Source organism: Zootoca vivipara, chromosome 1 (assembly GCF_963506605.1).
Source record: "Zootoca vivipara chromosome 1, rZooViv1.1, whole genome shotgun sequence".
Classification (NCBI taxonomy): Eukaryota; Metazoa; Chordata; class Lepidosauria; order Squamata; family Lacertidae; genus Zootoca; species Zootoca vivipara.
Window position 1 is genome coordinate 42,885,973 of NC_083276.1, and position 20,022 is coordinate 42,905,994.

Below are 20,022 nucleotides of genomic sequence, written 5' to 3' on the forward strand. Positions count from 1 at the left end.
AACCTGTGGTGTTTTACATGCAAAGCATTGTTACACCCTCTTTCCAGAAGCTGGATACTGTTGAAACAAATTTCTGGCCTTGATGGAACTTTGACTTGATGCAGCAGAGTTTTTCATACATTCCAAGGAATATACTGCACCGTGTCCACCCTCAACATAAAGGACCATTGTTACCAAACAGAACTGGGACTGATTGCACTATCACACATGTAGGTGACAAAACATTTGGCAGTTAAGAATGTAAGGAGAGATGAATGAGTCCAAAGGCCTATGCAGTCCTACATTCTGTTCTCACGGGAGCCAACCTGATGCGTATGGAAAACCCAAAAGCAGAAGGTGGGTGCAGCAGCACTCTTCTATTCAGTTCAGGGCAATCAGCAAGAACACCTTTCTTCCTCCTCCCTAGAAGCTTGTCAAGAGATAAAGAGATGCTGCCTCTTAGGGGCCATACAGGTAGAGTTTATAGCCATGTTTACCAATCTTTGAAGCAAGACAAAGGACAGGGCTGCAAGGAAACAAAACGGAGAACAAGGGCAAAGTGGATTTATGGAGAAGGATCCTGGCAAAGGTGTGGGAAACCATTTCAAGAGAAAGTGGCAGCATGAATGGAACTGCTGAGCCAAGAGTGGGAGCAGGAGATGACGGGAGCGGGGAGGGGGTGGGTTGGAGGGAACATATGGAGTGAGAAGATTGGGAGTAAATGGGGGGGGGGCGGGAGAGCAGTGAAAGAAGCAAAGGGCAAACAGCCTGGGCTGACGTGGTTCAAAGACAACAAAACAAGCCAAGGAAGACATTGCAGATGGCTCTCTCAAAGCAGGGAGTCATAAGCACACATGTAGTTTTTCCCAAGTGCAAATCCTCTGGGTTAAGTCCAAGGATGCCATTCTGCAGAGGCATCTGCTAACGTAAGAGAAAGAGGCAATTTCCATTCATTCTCCCTTCCCCTTTGAGCCCACTGCACCACCTCCCATGCTCCAAATCTAAATCTGAAACAGATTTCGGTGATTCTGAACCCAGCTTGGCTCCTGGAAAGAGATGTGGCAGGAGGAAGCTGTGCTCTCAACCAGCTTCATCTGTGGCAACTCCAACTTTTTTATTTTTATTATTTTAAAAAGACAGTTTTGATCATGGCACAGTTACACAAGACCTGGTCACTTCAAGATTAAATTACTAACACATTCCACATGGAGTATGAAGAGTGTTCAGCAGCTTCAGTTGGTGCACATATTATATGGAGCTTGAAGTCCATCAGATGGACTTAAAAATTCCGCAGGATTCACAACCTGTGATTTGTACACTGATCTCTAGCCTCTTCTGTGTTTCACATCACTCCACATCACTGAAGTATTAGCTATTTGCAACATCAGCCATTCCTCCTTCACCACTGGCTGGTTCAGCACTGTACCTGGTTCTGCAGTAGGCTTCTCATGTTTTTCTCCCATGTTAGCCTAGTTTTTAAGTTTAAGTAAAGGCAAATAATGTGATTACTCCTTTACAGCTAAGCGAGTCTCGGCCTGGTCAGCTGCTTGGTAGCCTCATGTGAGCTCTGACCTTCAGAGTGGTGTATAAGTGCAACAAAAAGAATGGATTTTGGCTTAGCACTAAAGCATTTAAACATTTGTAAGCCACATGGATGCATATGTGAATGTACAACACCCAACTGCAGTCTGTTTTGGGGTCCAGAATGACATTGTAGTGTTTGTTCAATAAGAGGAATAAGACAAGTTTGCAATTGTTTTATGAAATTGGCCCAAACATACCTAGATCTACTTGGAATTCTTCTTCTTTTTTGAAAAACCTGTATACTTTTGGTGTTTAAAATAGGAATTAGTGGAAATTAACTCCCAACATATCAGTTCTACCAGCCGCCTATTAAAAGGATTAGGCTTTGCTTCCACGTTCCAGCACCTCCATCCCTCTGACAAGAGAGATGCTATTCAAAGGGTTTTAGGAACTTCAGGCTAGCAGTGCTTGCATCTCAGATTCCACAGCAGAATGTTTTGGGAAGTGCCTGTGTCAAATGTTCTGTGTTTGCTATATCTGTTTAAATACCAAACAGTGAATAAAGAAGAATAAGTTATTCAGTGTTAATCAGGATTTATAATGGCATGTGCAAGCCACCCCTGTTCATACAAAGCTTGATTAGCACCTCTCAGGGACCTTATCCAAATTCCCAGACTGTAGCGTCTGCACATTTCCATATAAATATCTGCTCAGTTCTACATATGCTAAACAGCATCCCTCCTTATTTTTCAGCTCTCCCATTTCCACCTCTCAATGTGACAGTAACTCAAATCACCAGCAACAATGCCAGTATCACTTGGCTGCCAGGATTTGATGGCCGTTCTCCACTTCATTCTTGTACAGTTCAGGTATGTGACACATGCATAATGCCTCCTTGGCCAATGCAAACAGTCAAACCCAGGAAATGTTTTGCTAGATAGCCCCTTGCTTTGCATGTCTGGGACCTTGGAGGCAGGGCTTTTCTGCCCAGAAATTCTGTGGGCAACTGGCCTCAAACATATTTGTGTAAAGGATGCAGTGCTTAATTTGTGACCAGAGCAGCATGGACCAAAATAAACTACGGACTTGGAAAGTCCCTACATAGGAAGATAATCAAGTGTCATTGCAAAGTTCTAGTTGGCTGTACAGTGATAATACGATGTGCATGCATAGAGCTCTCCCATGCACAGGAGGATCCTGGACCAATTTGAATCCCTCTCTCCTTGCATGGAGGAGTGCTGTGTGATGGTACATGCACAGAGCCATTTCTCAGGCACGCTGAACAGGGAGCGGCCACTAGATGAATCCCACTCGTAAGTTCTAGTAGTACATATTCCATGTGTTCATAGGCAAAATAAAATACGTAAAGTACTGTCCCATTTTATTTTTAATTTGGGGAACTGACCTATTGATGGTCAAGAGACTTTTGCTATTTTTAAAAGGACTGCATCCAGATTTTCTTGCATAAAGCTTATGTGAAACCTGTGGCTGATCTTTTTTGGGCTGATAGGTTTGCAGGTATGCAACAATGAGCATTCATTCTGATTTTACTGACCAGTGTTTGTACAAGTTCCCATTAATCATTAGTTCATCCCACACTTTTCAGTGGATTTCTTTGTCATGTGAAAAGTGTGTTTCTTTCTTTCTTTCTTTCTTTCTTTCTTTCTTTCTTTCTTTCTTTCTTTCTTTCTTTCTTTCTTTCTTTCTTTTAGTGGATCTGTTGCACTTTTAAATTTCTAGTATGTGCTTGAATCCCTCCTGTATGACATTCTGGAGGTGACTTTACATATTTTTGAGTTGGCAACATGCAGGCCTAAATGGCAGTTCATTGATTGGTACTTTATTCCAGGTCGCACAGCAATTTGAAACAAATGCGCACTTGCATATTCCTGCATTGCAGGGGGTTGAACTAGATGATACTCAGGATCCCTTCCAACTCTACAATTCTATGTTTCTGTGACTGAATTTCAGTGTTCAGAATGTGAGCTGAGTGGATTCTGTGCATTGTCCAGCAAGTAAGGTTGTTTTATGCTTGCTCGACAAGTGCCTGGCTGGCAACTCGCCCTATATTTGCAGCACCGCTGCAACTGCTGAACAATGGGTGTTGGAGAGATCACGCAGTAAGTAAGGCTTAAATTGCAGACTGAGCACGTGGTGAAGCAAATACGCAACCGCTTTAGTAAGGCCAGCTCCGTTTAACTCACGTTTTCTCTCATCATGTCAAGTTGGTCCAGTTAATTGATCTTCCAAGTGAACCAATTCACGCTGTTCTCTGGTGTGCTGTTGTCAGAGATGAGTCATAGGCACAGCTGTCAAGCAAGAACTACCAGCCACAGCCAATAAAGATCACTCTTGCCCAGGCAGAGTCCCAACCTAGATCTCTTTGCCCCATAGTCGGCACCTAGTGTGGAAGCAAGAACCAATGAGTTCTGGAACTTTTTAAGTGAGCACAAAGGAGTTCAGAAAGAAACTGTTAACCCAGCAAGGCTCCAGAGCAGATTGAGAGGCTTGTATATTCACTGCAGATTCCTCCTTCTCCTTCTAAGAATAATCCACTGGATCATTGTTCACAGCTAAGTCTGCTTTTCCTGAATTGACCTTTGCACTCAAGGTGACACTTGGGCACCCGGGCACCTTTCATGCCAACTCTGAGGTTCCCACTGGGTCTGCTGCAGCTTTTGCTCTTGGAGCCCAGGTGGCAGAGAGGGAGAATCAGTGACCAGGACAGGACACAGATAGACTATTGGAAGCACAAGCAAAATGTTCATTTGGGACTTGTTCGGTTCTCCCAGGTCCTAAGTTGCACGGGGGTTCTCTGCAGGGACACCCTTCTTGCTGAGGAAAGCTTGGGGGCACAGAATCACTTAGGTACCTGGAAACCCTTTATGGCCTAGGGGATGGTCCAGCTCTTTTCTTCTTCTTCTTCTTCTCCATATTGGGCACCCGTGCACAGGACATCTCTGGATCCTAGGCTCTAAGCCGAGCTCATCATGACAGCAGTCCCAACAACATTAAGGTCATCCTTAAAAAGACGTGAACGGTTAATAACAGCACGATCTCCCTGGACTCTCCCCACTGTATTGCGTCAGAGAGTGGGTTCCCTGCACTGCCACCATTGTCAGCATTCTGACTTGGAAGGGAATTAACGAAAGCCCAAGGCAAGCGGCTGAGGTGATCCAGCTTCCTTCTGCTTTGGTAGGGTTGCGGAAGGAGCTTGTGCATACTACTTTCATGAAATAAAAGAACCCACTGAGATGGTGATGACGACATGAGTCGTGACTCTCTGCACACAGCGGCTTTGCTCTTCTTTCTCACACCGTTTCTGCTGCCGCCGCCGCCGCTCTGCTAAAGAGGCTCTGTCTTGACAGATCAGAATTAATTTCCTCCTGTGCATTGGAATGTCGTGCTTGCCCCGCCAAGTACAGCCTATTCTTCCTGGTTTGCACGTCCACCAGTCACTGTACAATGCTAATCTGTCTGGCTTCTGAGCCCCTCCCCCAACCTTCCTATTTCTCTTTTTCTTTTCTTTTCTTTTCTTTGCAACCAGTGAAGTGGAGGAGGGCGGGTGGAACAAAGCGAGAGCAGCTCAGATTTCAACCTCCTCAGGCAGCCTCATTTTCCTAAGCGTCCCAGGCTAGAAGGGAAAAACAAACAAACAAACAAACAAACAAACAAACAAACTGGGATTTCACTCTCCAGTCAGGCTCAACATGACAGCCACCCTCAGTTATAGGGCCTTGGGGAATGGCAAAATGTTGAGTACCTCTCAGCTCTGATTTTTATTTACAGGCACCCTTGTCTTGTCCACTGACCCATATTTCTACCTGCCTCTAGCTGCCAGAATGTTTGTCATTCTTGTAAGCAATGCTGTTGTTTTTTAAGCGAAAAAGTGTTACCCACACTTTTAACATCGGGGGGGGGGGGAGGTGCCTGTTCTCCATCCCCTTGAGTACCTGCAGAAAAAAAGCATTGCTGGTAGCACTGGAGACAAGCAACCGTTCCCTATGTCATGCCCACATAGTTTGTTGTTAACAGGTTTTATAGCTTCACAGACCTGCACTGTATATGTTTGACCAAAGCTGGCAAAGGGACAAAACAAATGTGACTGTACATCAGGAGCATGGTTAATGTAGTGCCCTCCAGATGTTGTTGGACTGGGCTTATGAGAGTTGTTATCTGAACTGGAGGGTGCCATGCCAGCTACCCTTGCCATACACCATAGGAAACAATAATTATATCATATCGCTTTCAAACAATAGTTTTTAAAATGATTAAGATTCTCTTTACAGTTCAGTGTGCAGGTGTGTCTGTTTTTTCTATAAAAAAAACAACAACAACATTTTTTAAAAGGCATACAAAAGTAGTAAGTCAAATTAAAAGGAACCAAGATCTAAACCCCCAATTATCCTGTGTGGGAGAACACAGCTACAAATTGCATCTTATTAGATAAACAGCAGCAAAAGATAATAGTGTTAGATGGGAGGAGTTTTTCCTTCTGCTAACTGAGCACACAAGCCAAATCCAGATTCAGAGGGATGTATCAGGGTGAACAATTAAGTTCCTCCAGAAATGCACATAACTGCAAGCCTTGAAGGCTTTTATTGAACACTTATTTATTTTTTGTTGAACGGTCGCTTCAAAATGTAGCTCGTGTATGTTCTTCCTTCTCTATATCCTTGGTTTGTAAGGCAGTTTTGTTGATAATGAGCAGTTCCCAGAGTCTTATCATACCATTGCTGGACAGAGGGAGTTTATTGCTTTCCCATTTGTGCAGTTGATTGAAGTCTTGCTTCAACCAGCAAAAAAAAAAAAAAGTTGGGAGATGGAAGGGACCAGTTTAATGCCAAGTGCTGGGAGTTGTTTTGTGCCCATGAGGTTCAGAAAGAGTATCTTTGGGCCCTTTGGAGGGCTGCAGTTGGTGATGATGATAACCATCTTCAAAACTCTGGGGCCACAGGGACAAAATGTTCCCACATGCCCAAGCAGGTGTCTCCCAGCCAAGAAGTTATTCTAGAGTTTTTGGTTTGCTTGCAACCTCTAGCATTTTGAAGAATTAGTCATTGCATATCAACGTTCTGAAGCCAAGATTATAAGAAATGTATTACTTGTTGGATGCAACTCTGCTAAAGATTTATGGCATTAAAAAATGAATCACTTTATGTTAAATCCATGAGAGTGTATTTGGCTTGGGTGTTCATATCTGCTTTGTCTTCCTTCTGCAACAGGTGGCTGAGCTACAGGAAGATGAAGTTTCCACAGAAGTTGTCCCTGTCCCCTCCTTTTCCCAGGCTTTTCCAGGATTAAAGCACTCTACCAATTATAGTGCTCGGGTCCAGTGCACTAATGAACTGGGCAGTTCCCCTTTTACAGACTGGGTCTATTTTCAGACCATGGGATTAGGTAAGAACATGGTTTTATGGAAATCGTGAAATATTTTTCCCTTAAGCTATGCAGTTCTGGGGTAGAAAACCATTGAACAACTTGACCGCATCTCCCATTGTAGTAACTCAATACAGGAACCATATAATTCACATGACTGATTCCAACAATCGGCCATCAGCTTCATTTTTTTGGGGGGGGGGAGGTTGTTATGCCTTAGACTGTAGTTGGCAAATCATGTGGGGGTGTTCCTAGTTTATGCAGGTATAAAGGTGGTGCTGAAGTTTCCCAGTATTCACAGCTTATTCCAGGAGAGAAAAAGAATCTTAGATTTACCAGGACCTCAAGAGTCCCTTTGGTGAATTTGCAAGGGATTTAGCAAACGAAATACTGTATATTCCTGCGTATAAGACTACTTTTTAACCCAGGAAAATCTTCTCAAAAGTCGGGGGTTGTCTTATACGCCGGGTTATATTTCTTATACGGCGAGTCTATCCCAAATTCTATATTTTAACTTGGAAAAGTTTGGGTCGTCTTAAATGCCCAGTCATCTTATGTGCCAGAATATACGGTAGCTTTTTGCCCTAAGGCTGTTCCTTACCTCTCTGCCCCTGAGAGTCTTCTCTCTCTCTCTCTCTCTCTCTCTCTCTCTCTCTCTCTCTCTCTCTCTCTCTCTCTCTCTCTCTCTCTCACAACAGGATATATGTTGTGATTTTCTTTCCATTACAGCACCAAACAGTACTCCACAAAACGTACACATTATCCAAAGAGATTCTTGTCTGATTTTGGAATGGGAAACAATGGCTCCAGAAATGCATAGGGACAATGCCCTGGGATACAGGTTGGAGTGGAGTCAAGATAACATCACTCAGGTAACAGACTGAGGAGCATAAGCATTGCCTTGGTGGATCAGAGCATGGTCCAAATTCTGTTCTAACCAGAGCCAGCCAAACATCCCTGGGATCTCACAACAGGACATGATAATGAGGACCATCCATTGTTGTTTGTCCTAGTCATCTAATATATTCAAGCTGTGTACACACTATAACTTAAATGCACATTTGAAACACACTCTTTCTATCAAAGAATTCTGGACACTGTGGTTTACCCCTCACAGAATTGCAATTCCCAGCAACCCTTAACAAACTACAGTACCCAGAATTCTTTGAAGGAAAGAATGTGCTTTGAATAGGCTTTAAAGGCAGCAGTTTTTTTCAGCCGGAATGTGCCTGTGGGTACCATTGCCATCATAAGAGAACAAATGAGGTGTTCATAGTGAGTTATGGCACCTCTTTTTCTAGAAAAACAGCACAGTTTAAAGGTATAGTGCGTACATAGCTCCAGATGCCTGAAAACAGAAGTTTCATTCTGCTATGTTGGCTCATGGCAGTGTTAGATTTATCCTCCACAAATGGGTCTAATCCTTTGAAGAAGCCATCAAAGCTGGTAGTCATCACCACATCTTGTGGCAACGAATCCCACAAGTTCATTAATGCAAATTATGCAAAAGGACTTTATTTGATCTGAGCCTACTGCCAATGTTTTCAGACATGAGGCTTAAATGGATTTCTGCATGTATCCCTCCATAATTTGTAAGGAATACCTATATCAGTTAGAATAGACTTTTGACTACAGTATTTTTTTTTCATAGTACAGTATGCAACAGTTAACAATGGTTCCCTCACTTGTGGCAGGAACAGTAGAACACGATGCTTTTCTGTCTTGTCATGTGTAAAAATTGTGTCAGTCAGAGCAACTTGGATAGTAGATTCATCAGGAGGAAGCTGATAAAGGCACTAATCATACATTCTGAATCAATAAAATTCATCATAATCTGTTTGTCACAGAGTATTCCTTGTTCCAGATTTGCCAGGCAATATCTTGAGCTATATCTCAAATTACCAGCAATTATAAAAGTAAAATTTAAAATTAATTCAGAGTGAGAAACTGTCTGAATTTAGTGCTAAAGGAAGGTTCTAGACCAGGGGTAGTCAACCTGGCATCCTCCAGGTATTGTTGGACTCCAGTTCCCATCATCCCTGACCATTGCCCATGCTAGCTGGGGCTGATGGGAGTTGTAGTCCAGCAACACCTTCTGGCATTCCCTCCCCTTAGATATTTGACTGGCCCCGTTTCTGTTGTCTTTTCATGGCCTACTGAAGACCTTCCTCTTTCAACAAATATTTTAAGTTGTGATCTTTCCCAGACTGCATCTGCATTGGAATGGTTTTAAAGATGTCGTTATTGTCGTTATCACTTCTGGTTTGCTGCCCTGGACTCCTTTGGGAAGAAGAGTGGAATATAGAGAAGTAATGAATAATAAATATCATTAGGGCACCATATTAGCTGCCTGTGTTCTAGACTGACAGCTTGGAAATGGATCCTAAAAAGCCACGCGCAAGTCTTAGGAATGGGTTTGTGTCAAACTGGAAGGTGGTAACATATGTTATCTGCAGTCTGTTCTGGGTTTGATTTTGTGCAACATGCTCATTAAGGAGTGGAGAATTTCCTCCCCTCCACCCCTCTCCTATTGCTGCTGTCACAGAGTTTGTAGGGACTACAATATTACAAAGAGAGAGAGATTACAATCCCACATCTCTTCAAGTATTTCTTGTACCTGTGCAGCTAGGCTTGGGTTGACTATTAGGAATTTTAATTAGAGTAAAAAGGAAGGAAGGAAGGAAGGAAGGAAGGAAGGAAGGAAGGAAGGAAGGAAGGAAGGAAGGAAGGAAGGAAGGAAGGCACCACATATAAGTATATAATCAATTTTGGGAAATCTCAGGGTTCAGAAAATTGTGAGTTGCCTAAAAGTATACCTGCATTCAGGGATCCTTACAGCTTCCTTGTGTGGTATTGTAAGCAAGTGCCAGATGAGTGCTGATTACCAATGGATTTGCTTGCTTCAGGGGGAAATGATCGTGCAGGAGACGAGGGCCAACCTCACTATGTGGAATCCCTTAAGAGATCTTACCATCAGGGTGTGTGTACTCAACTCTGCGGGCTGCGGGCCTTGGAGTGAACCCTTGCTGCTTACAGCTGAAGATTTAATAGGTGAGTTGCATGTCTCCTCCTCAAGGAAAATGTTACGTCACTGTTAGTACTGTGCTTGCAATGAGCTGCTGGTTGCCATCGTGTCTTTCCATCCCTGCTCTTCCCAGCACTTACAATTGCATGTGTTGCATTTTTAAACGGAATGAGATTGAAGCGGAACAACGTAGAGAAATCTAGCAAAAGCAAAGCGAAACGAACTCAGCTGGAACTGAGCTGAAAAAATCTCTCCGTGTGCGTTGAAAAATCTAGTTCTCGGAATCCTTACATGTTCCTCTACACCCAGGTTTTGTGTTAATTCCTATATACACTGAAGGTCCTGTTTGTGGATTGTGGGGGCTTTGACTGCGAACAAGAAAGTGTGTATATATGGATGGATGTACATTCCCAGTGCTTTTTTTTTCTTAAAAAATGTTTAGGGGTATTCTCACTTTGACTCAAGAAAATCACCATTTTATGGTTCAAATCGGGGAAAATAAATACCGTAAATGGACAAAAGTACAAAGATTCACAAAATGTTTAGGGGTACGCGTACCCCTGCATACCCCCAGGGAAAAAAGCACTGTACATTCCTATACAGAAGTGCTTTGTGTGTAATAATTCCGTAAGGTGTGAAGCAGGCCAAAGCTCTTTGAAAACATAGGAAATGGGTCTTATACCAGTCCATTTAGCTCAGTGTTGACACTGATTGTCAGCGGCTCTTAAAAGGTTTCTGAAAGGATTATCTCCCAGCCCTGCCTGGAGATTCTGGGAGTGAACCTGGAGTCTTGTGCAAGCAAAGTGTGTTCCCTACCACTGGGCACTCCAGATCTGCAGCTCTTAATCCTGTGCATGACGGTTTCTGATTCCCTACTTATCTGTGCACTGTGTATGGATGGCACATTCAACAGTGAGGAAGGAGCTGTTGACGAATTGGTCTTACAGGAATAATACCCCTCCCCACCCTCTCACTATATATAAGCATCTGGTGACTTCTGTTTCAGTGTATCTGAAGAAGTGTGCATGCACACAAAAAGCTCATACCAATGACAAACTTAGTTGGTCTCTAAGGTGCTGCTGGAAGGAATTTGTTTATTTTGTTTCAACTACGTCAGACCAACACAGCTACGTACCTGTAACCAGACCTTTAAATACATAGACACCCCTCAGGGTTTTTTTAGTCTTAAAACCACCCTTTCTTCCTTTGCTAATTATGGTTCTTCTTCATAGCAGAGAACGAAACAATACAAATAAACATCTTCCACAGGATAGAAAATGTGACTGATGTCAAAACATGTGAAGGCAACAAATCTTATACAAAGTTAGGCGCTCTCAAGTCCAATTATTTCAGTGGGCTTAAAACACATTCTTTCTCCCTCTCCATCAGCCCGAGGCTTGTTTATGTCCCAACCACAGCCACACCTAACACAGTGCGTTGCTGAGCTTATAAACGCTTGAAAATAAAGCTTCATTACGGAAATGCTGACACACCAAAACTATAGATCTGTAAAAATAATGAAACTTTGTTCTATGCTTGAGCCTGGTGGAAAATAAAAAATGCTTACTTTCTAGAATCAACTAGCTGGTACTGAATAGGCATTTCCAGTTCCCGCTGCGTGTGAAATATCTGGGGCAGCTTGTTAGCATATGGGTGGGGAAGCTTATAAAAAGATCTAATGGTGCTGTTTGAGGAAACCAAGCACATTCTTATTTGAAGCACCCTCAGCCTTGCGCCCTGTTCCTTCAGGGCTGTGGGAAGGGTCTGGTAGGCTCTTTCTGTTGCTCTCATCAGTGTCAGCAACAGTGGCACAGGAGGAGCAAGGTATATTTTTAGGTGGGTGAGTTGTGTCCCAAATGTTAAGATCTCTGAAAGAAAAATAGCAGTATATTTTAATGGTGGAGTCTAGCAATGGGGAGGCAAATGGGGGCAGCTCCCTGTTCATGGGGGACTTCTCTGCCCCGCCCCCCTCTAGTGTCACCTGTGGTTATCACTGCTACCGGCACTGTACTAATGTATCATTTACTTCATGCCAATCATGTTCTTCATGCACCAGAAGGGCCTTTTTCTGAATGGCTATGTGCCCAGTCTGTTTGAAGGGAAGGCGCTGCCTTTGTCCCGTCCCAATTGAAGGAGCGTGCTGTGATTTCCACAGGAACACTGGAAACATTTTAACTTTGGCAGAAGGATAATAAATAGGGAGCCTTCATGCCTGCCCCCTACCAATAGCCAACAAGAACATGGGGTAGAGATGTGGGTTCTCACAATGCAACAGCCCCAGTCCACATGGGAATACTTCCAAAGGTGATGACAATGCGCCTGGCCCTCAAGTGCTTCTGCAAATGATGCTAAGTGCAAGGTTTTGTATCTAATTCGGACTTTAAACACACACACACACACACACACACACACACACACACACACACACACACCCTTGTGGGTTTAAAGTGGCATGTAACGTGTGAAGTAAACATTTTTAATGTAGGATGATGAAGTCTGGAAATGAAGAGCTTTTTTGGGTTAAGTTCAATATTGAGCTAGTGGACATTACCCTGTTGTTCTTTTTAGCAAGCATGGTTCCAGGGCAAGGGCTAGAGACTCCCCGTCTCCCTATAGAGCAGACCAGAGAATGAAATCATTTGCTCCAGGTACCAGCACCACAAGTACATTCCTGATGGCGAACCTCCCACTTTTGCAAAAACGAAACAAAAAAAATCAGAAATGCCGATTTCTCCTCCTGGTGTTGCGGTGTGTACATTTCACACTAAGCACAGTAGTGATGTTACTTGTTTGCTTCTTCGTTTCTGAGATAGAAGTCCACCTTACTCCAGCATTTCCTGGTGAAAATGCTACCCGTCTGCACTAGCCCCACAATTTATTTCTTTTTAAATAAAAATCACTGTCTGTATTTTAAGTGCAATTTTGTTATGCACTCTTTGTTTGTGTGCGCAAGTGTGGTCAATCTCTCTCAATTACCTTCTGTTGGTTGCACAGTCTTAAATGTGCTTGGGATCAATTGCAGCATATTTTGCAATGGGTTTTTTTGGGGGGGAGAGAATATACCACCCACTCCTAGCTTTTCTAGAGTGATTCTGGAGGTGAAAGTTGCTGGAATTTAAAGGGCACAAAATCAGATGTGTAAGTGCAAAGGGAACAGATTGCAACGCATCAAGGGAGAATAGAGTGCAGCCCAAATGTTGTCGTATCAACATGAAGGTGTACAAGATATGAAGGTGAATAGAAGCATCTCTTATGAGAAAAGCATGGGGCTGGAGAAGAGTGAGGCTGAATATAGCTAGGAACAGGATTAAGGATATGGACATCTGAGTGGAATGGTGTTGGGTATCCATGTATCTGAGGAGGCTAAATGGATTTTGCTGTCTACAGATACAGTTTTAGCAAGATTGTATATTAGCCCATAAAAATGGACTGGCAAAGAACAAGCATTGCTCAGTTTTTCCTCATCATCACATGTCTAGGGCTTTTATAGCTTTAGTCTAAATTGGGATGCTTACAAATTGGCAGATTTCATGATCTAATTTCCCCCACTTTCTTTATGCTGATATTCAGAAGGCCTCCAGGGATACGTTATCTAGCACAGCCTTAGGGTAAGAGAATGGGGGGAAATGAATAAGTTATATTACAGCACTCCAAAATATCTGCATAATACTGTGTACCACAACTGAAAAACACTCCATACACAAAAGATGAGCAGGGAAGTTTCCCTCTCTTTTGCCTGATAAAACACATTTTAACAGGAACTTTCCTATGCCCTGGGCAGCTCGTATGCAGATTATTCCTGCTACAAGTTCCTTGTTCTGCTAAGATTTCCCTGTTCTCTTCAATAGCTAAAGGCCAATCCTAAAAGTCTGCTGCAATTGCATCTGGGATTGAAATCAAGTTCAGTAGCGACCACTTGAGTGCTGCTTTCACAAACCACAGTAGACGCTTCCAAAAAAGTCATGCTTGCTTTTATATTTTGCTGGAATCTGCTCAAATGAGCTGGCGCAACCTAGTCAGATGGGCAGCATATAAATAACATTATTTATTTATTTATTTATTTCCTCTCCTAGCATAAAGGATTTTGTAGCAAACTCTTCATCAGATTCCTGTTGAGGCTTTGGGCAACAAATTTCAGCTCTTAGTTATTTTTATTTATTTACTAAGTGTATATCCCGCCCTTCCTCGCAAAGGAGCCCATTGATCTTCAGAATATGCTCACCAAGCCTGGAATGTGTAGTTAGGTTTTGAAGATGGTTGGTGGCTGCCACTCAAATGCTGGGATGTCCTGTCACAACAAGGCACACTCTATTGCTGTAACATCTTTTTCAGGTTCTTTGGAACATGGCAAATGTGTCTGCTTCTGGTGTTTGAGTACTTACACGGTGAAACATGCCCATTTTAAGATGGATTGCTTTGAGTTGCAATTTTCTAAATGTGATTTCCTACTGTCTCACTGAGGATTTCTCTTGTACACAGGAGGACAGAGACAACCTCCCTATGGCACATCCTGGGTTCCTGTAGTATTAGGCATTCTTACTGCACTCGTCACAGCAGTTGCCTTGGCACTGATCCTGCTGCGGAAAAGAAGAAAAGAAACTCGCTTTGGGCAAGTTCTTGTCATCATCATCATCATCTCTTAATCTGGATGCATTAATGCAACCACATTGCTTCACAGGGTTGCCAATAACTATGTAGCAACCCAGGTCGGATTGAGGGAAAACTCTCCCATTTACGAAGTGGAGCTGTCTTTTAGAGCAGGGAGACTGAACAGGGGAAGAAGGAAGTGCCATGGCCTGTGGCAGTGGCTAACACAAGGATGGGGAGCCTGCAGTCCTCCCCATGTTGTTGGTCTCCAAATCCCATCAGTCCCAGCCAGCATGGCTAAGGATAATGGGCATTGCAGTCTAGCAACATTTGGAGGGACATGGCTACCCATCATTGGCCTAATAATGCATCATGGTTGGCCAATATAGCTTGCTCTGCTCTGGTTACGCTACAGTTTGCTGTTAGAGACAGTAGAGGGAGGAGGAACAAGGGGAAGAGAGGGAGCTGTATTGGCAACCTAGACAAGAACAAGCAGCATTGTGGGTGCTTCGGTAGTCCCAGTGTTCCTTGCTGGTAGCTCAGTGGTAGAACACCACGCAAAGGAATACAGAGAGATAAAGAAATGCAGCTCACAGGACTCTGTATGCAATTTTAACTCAGTGGTAGAGCATCTGTTTTGCATGCAGGTTCAGTCTCCAGCATCTCCAGGCCTGGCTGGGAATGCTCCAGTCTGAAACCATGAAGAGGTGCTGTCAGTCATTGTAAACAATACTGAGTAAAGTGTACCAATGGCCTGGTATTCAGTATAAGGCAGCTTCCTTTGTTGCTGGGGTGGATACTGTTCCCATGCTCCGCTTCATTCCTGAAGCCTTTGGAAAAGCTGAGGCTGGCAGGGCCTGTACAGGGAGCTCAGACCTTTTGCACAGCACCACTGAGATAAAATGGTTGGAAATTCAGAGAGTTTCTAAGCTGTTGTATATGTATGTGAAACAATAATGCACCTTTGTAGCACTCCAATGATAGTCCGGTAATAAGATTTTCATTTTGCTTCATTTTGCTTCTTTTAGTCATGCCTTTGGCAGCATGGTGGGAGGGGATCCAGTCGTCCATTTCAGAGCGGTGAGATCTTTCAACAGAGAAGGCCCAGAGCTTATTGAGGCAACATGTAGGTAAAATGTTCTGAGTGATTCTTTACTACAGATCCCATTGATCCGATGAGTTTCCAAGTTTTTCTCGGGGAAAACTGCTGTTTTCCCCCCTGCTACCCCATGCAAAATTTTCTCATTCTTTCTGTTGGACACTAAACATTCCTCATGCAGGCACTAAGAAAGGAACACAGTGATCTCACTGACAGATTTTGACAAAAGACTCATCTTGCCTCACATGTAACTTTGAAATCCACCGAGATACTATAGTCAAAATCCCCTATCTAGCTCTGCAATTTGTATATTGACTTCTTCAGCAGGCAAATCATACATTGCCAGATTGAGATGGAGGCAAGGGAATATTTTCCTTCTCTAGCCTAATCCTGACTATGGTTTAGAAACAAAATGACAATCCTATGCACATTAACTAGGGCAGGCATCCCCAAACTTCGGACCTCCAGATGTTTTGGGGATGCCTGAACTAGGGAGTAAGCCCTATTGACCAAAATGGGCCTTACTTCCAAGTAAGTGAGGTTAGGATTGGGTTTCATGTCTCATTGATTTCAGTGCAGCTAAACTTCAAATAAACTTGCATACAATTGTGGCCCTAGATTTCATACATTGTTTAAGTTATCAAGATGTACTGTACTGCAATACTGTAATAAGAAGCCTCTTCTCTCATAAATTTCCCCACATCCAAGATAAATGGGGGCAACTCTGCTTTGATTACCATGGTCTGTTGCATATAGGACTGGCTACAAGGACCATCAACTTTTCAGTTTTGGTAGCCATTTTGTGAAATACCTTATATGAGTGAGCTTTTGAGGCCTTATTTTGCCACTTTTTGGAGACTGTTTAACATTTCTTATTCGTACAGGCATTTAATTAATGTTACTTGAGTTTATCTTGGTTTGGTTGCTGCTGATATAGCATTTAAAGTGTATTAGCTGGTTTTATTTTTTGTTAGCCACTTAAACAAAATAGCCTTTATAATATACCTCAAGTGAAAGTTCAGATAGTCCACAACTTCAAAGATCTCATGGTTTCCAAACAGCTGTGATTTATCATCCACAGTTTGCTTCCCAAATGACCGCCTGTCGAGTGGACTGGTGCAAGTCTGATTCGTTTTTGCTGCTTAAACTGTTCTTATTTCCTGTTAGCTGTTTAAGAGAAATTCTCTGAAACTTTAGCACTGGGTGGTGGTGCAAAGCAAGGAAATAAATCTGGAAATTTGAAGCGTCTCATATTTCATAAGACTAGAAAAGGGAATTGCTGTGGCAGCAATCCTGAACATACAAGTAGCACAGAGGCAGGAAACCAGATGTTAACTGGACTTCACCTTTCATTATTACTGACCTGTAGTCATGTTGGCTGAGGCTGGTGGGAATTTTAGTCCAACAACATATGAGTCCACAGCTTCCCCATCCCTGTACCAGAGAGGAACATCCTCTCTGAGTGGAAATGCTTGGGATTAGGCTGAGCATCTTTCAAAGTCGGTGTCTTATTCAACACCATCTGTGGGTAGGATGAAACCTCGTGATTCTAGGGAACAGTTAGGTTTACTGAGATTCTGTGCTTACATGCCCCTTTTTCTATCTCTCTTGTTTCTCCAGTGGACAGTATAGGTATCAGTGATGACTTGAAGACCAAACTGAAAGATGTCCTGATCCAGGAGCAACAGTTTACTCTAGGAAGAATGCTAGGCAAAGGTGAGTGTGAACCAGAGCCTTGACCAGGGTTGGGGAACTCGTGGCCATCCATATATTGTTGTACTCCCAACTTTCATCAGTCCTAGCAGGCTTGACCAATGGGCCTTGGATGATGGGAGGTGTCGTCTAACAACCTCTGGAGGACCACATTTTCTGCACCCTTGCATTATTGGGATTAATCCCAATGTGGCTAGAAGCTGCCTTTTATCTGGGTCTTAACAATCATTCTGTATATCCATTAGCCTGCCCAATAAGAGCAGTGTAGAGCTATGGTTGGCATTTTGAGGTACCCTGGGAACTCGAGAAGTCAAATAAGGGAAGAGATTCATAGAATCATAGAATCATAGAGTTGGAAGAGACCACAAGGGCCATCCAGTCCAACCCCCTGCCAAGCAGGAAACACCATCAAAGCATTCCTGACAGATGGCTGTCAAGCCTCTGCTTAAAGACCTCCAAAGAAGGAGACTCCACCACACTCCTTCCACAAAGGGAAAGGTAGGGAGTACTTTGTAAAATATATGAAAAAAGAAGGAGAGAGCAGAAACAGAAACAGAGAGCAGAAATGTTGTTAGGGGAAAAGGGGAGAGCAATAAGAGCCAGGGCTAAAGTTGGAGAAAGGTTTAAAAGACATGACTGCTCTAGCTCACTGCTAATGTCCTTGTCCACCATTCGGTATTTCATTGCCTGGTAAAGAACCAGAGGCACAATGCAGCCAAAACTGAGCTCTTCTAACTTCCATTGATTTTGGCTGACTTTGGTTGAATTATGCCCTAAGGTCCCACCAGCTCTTAATTGTCTATGTTTCCAGAAGAGAGAGAGAGAGAGAGAAAGAGAGAAAGAGAGAGAAAGAAACTGTAGATTTTGAGTTTCAGTGTGATATTGACCACTTATCTCTTTGAAAATCATTCCAGCAGGTATTTCATTGGAAGAGACCCTCTACCTAACCACTCCATCCTTAATGGTCCCTTGGATTAAAAATCAATTGCACTATGTTTAATGTTACCTTGTTCTCTTCTTGTGATCCTTATTAGGGGAATTTGGGTCTGTAAGAGAGGGTCAGTTGAAGCTGCCTGATGGCTCTCTCCAGAAGGTTGCGGTGAAAATGCTCAAAGGTGAGTAATATCTAGGGTCCCTGAAATGTTCCCAGTGCCTCATTGTCACTACACATTTTACTATGCCTGTGATCCTTGGAAGGGTCCATAGTTTAGTGGTAGAGCATGTGTTTTGCATACAAAAGGTACCGGATTCAATTTTTATCTTATTTTAATATTTATTAAATTCATATACAGTACCTCCCTTCATCCAAGGATCACAGGGTAGATTACAATATTAAACTGCAGAAATGCATACCAAAATAACAAACCAAACAATAACAATAACCCAATCCCCAGCATCTCCAGTTAAGATGTTTCCTGCCCCCAAGAATCCTGGAAACTGTGGTTCATTTAGGGTCTCCTAACAACTCTCCATTCCCTTAACAAACTACATTTCCTAGGATAATTTGCAGGTAAGTCATGACTCCTAAAGTGGAATAAGAATGTTTTAAAAGTATGTTGTGGATGTGGCTACAGGTTGTTGTTTTTTAAATGGTATTCTAAATAAATATTCTAGACAGTCTTGTAAACCCAGTTAGAGCTCTTTTGTCCTACTACAATATATGAATCTTGTTAAATATATAAAATGTGTCTGTATGCTTCTCAGTGCAAACATTTAATGAAGGGCGGCCGGTGCTTCTAGAAGCCCTGACTTTTCTGCTTACAGTATTTCCTTGGAAGTTATCCCCAGCTAGTTCAAAAGGAAACTTCAGCAGTCTTTTCTTTTATTGCAGCGGATATCTTCACCTCAAATGACATTGAGGAATTCCTGAGGGAAGCTGCCTGCATGAAAGAGTTTGACCATCCCCACGTTACTAAACTGATTGGTGAGCTCTTTTGCATCTCGTATTTGGCACCAAAAGCGTATTTCACAGCTCCTGTGCACAGCAGCTCCGGACGCTGCCGTCACGGCCACTTACCAGCAGTAAGGGCAGCGGGGCATGGGCACACTGGCCCTGCACCATCCTAGTTAGCAACCGTCGTGCAAGTGGCGTGAGAGTGGCTCTGTGGCACCACCCCACCATTCCTAGGCAGTGCTGAACTGGGAGACAGCAGCAGCAAAGTCATGCGCTGCCCTGTTTGGATACAGTATAAATTCTCTGAGAACTTACATGCTCTCACATTCCAAATGCTTGTAACAGTACACTGCTTCTCTTCTCCGACACTCATTTCGCCAACAAATAAACATTATATGTCAGACAATTACATTTACTGCACTGCAGACAGAGATGCATTAGGTGGGCAGGTTAAGAAATGGGACCTCGGAGCACACACTATCCTGTTGCGTTAGATGGGATGTTCCTGGGTTCAAGGGAAGGAAGGGGGAAAAGTCCATTTTTTGGATTTATACTATATGGCACTGTGAAGTGCAGAGCTTTTTCTGACAACTCCTTAGAGGAGAATGATCAACATACGGAAATGCCTTAATGCTTACACATTCTTGTGTAGTAAATAAAAATAGATATCACTGAACATAGGCGCTGGATCAGACCAAAGGTTTAGACATTCAGCCCTCCAGAAAAAATAGCAATGTGTTTTTAGCAGATTTTGAACAGAGGAGTACAATCCGGTGCCCTCCAGATGTTTTTGGACTGAAACTTGCACCAGCCCCACTCAGT

The 20,022-nt window shown here is 43.0% G+C and overlaps 1 protein-coding gene across 3 annotated transcripts in view; it reads left to right on the top strand.

The window, feature by feature from the left end:
* The window catches only part of TYRO3 (TYRO3 protein tyrosine kinase), a 62,289-nt gene that overhangs the window by 30,762 nt on the left and 11,505 nt on the right, over window positions 1–20,022 (top strand). For all 3 annotated transcript variants that reach the window (XM_035111768.2, XM_035111776.2, XM_060273573.1), the window contains exons 6-14: window positions 2,257–2,372; window positions 6,729–6,903; window positions 7,612–7,754; window positions 9,789–9,933; window positions 14,387–14,516; window positions 15,523–15,620; window positions 17,214–17,309; window positions 18,341–18,421; window positions 19,138–19,230. In XM_035111768.2, the coding sequence (XP_034967659.1) occupies window positions 2,257–2,372; window positions 6,729–6,903; window positions 7,612–7,754; window positions 9,789–9,933; window positions 14,387–14,516; window positions 15,523–15,620; window positions 17,214–17,309; window positions 18,341–18,421; window positions 19,138–19,230 (1,077 nt within the window). The remainder of the gene's footprint in view (window positions 1–2,256; window positions 2,373–6,728; window positions 6,904–7,611; window positions 7,755–9,788; window positions 9,934–14,386; window positions 14,517–15,522; window positions 15,621–17,213; window positions 17,310–18,340; window positions 18,422–19,137; window positions 19,231–20,022) is intronic.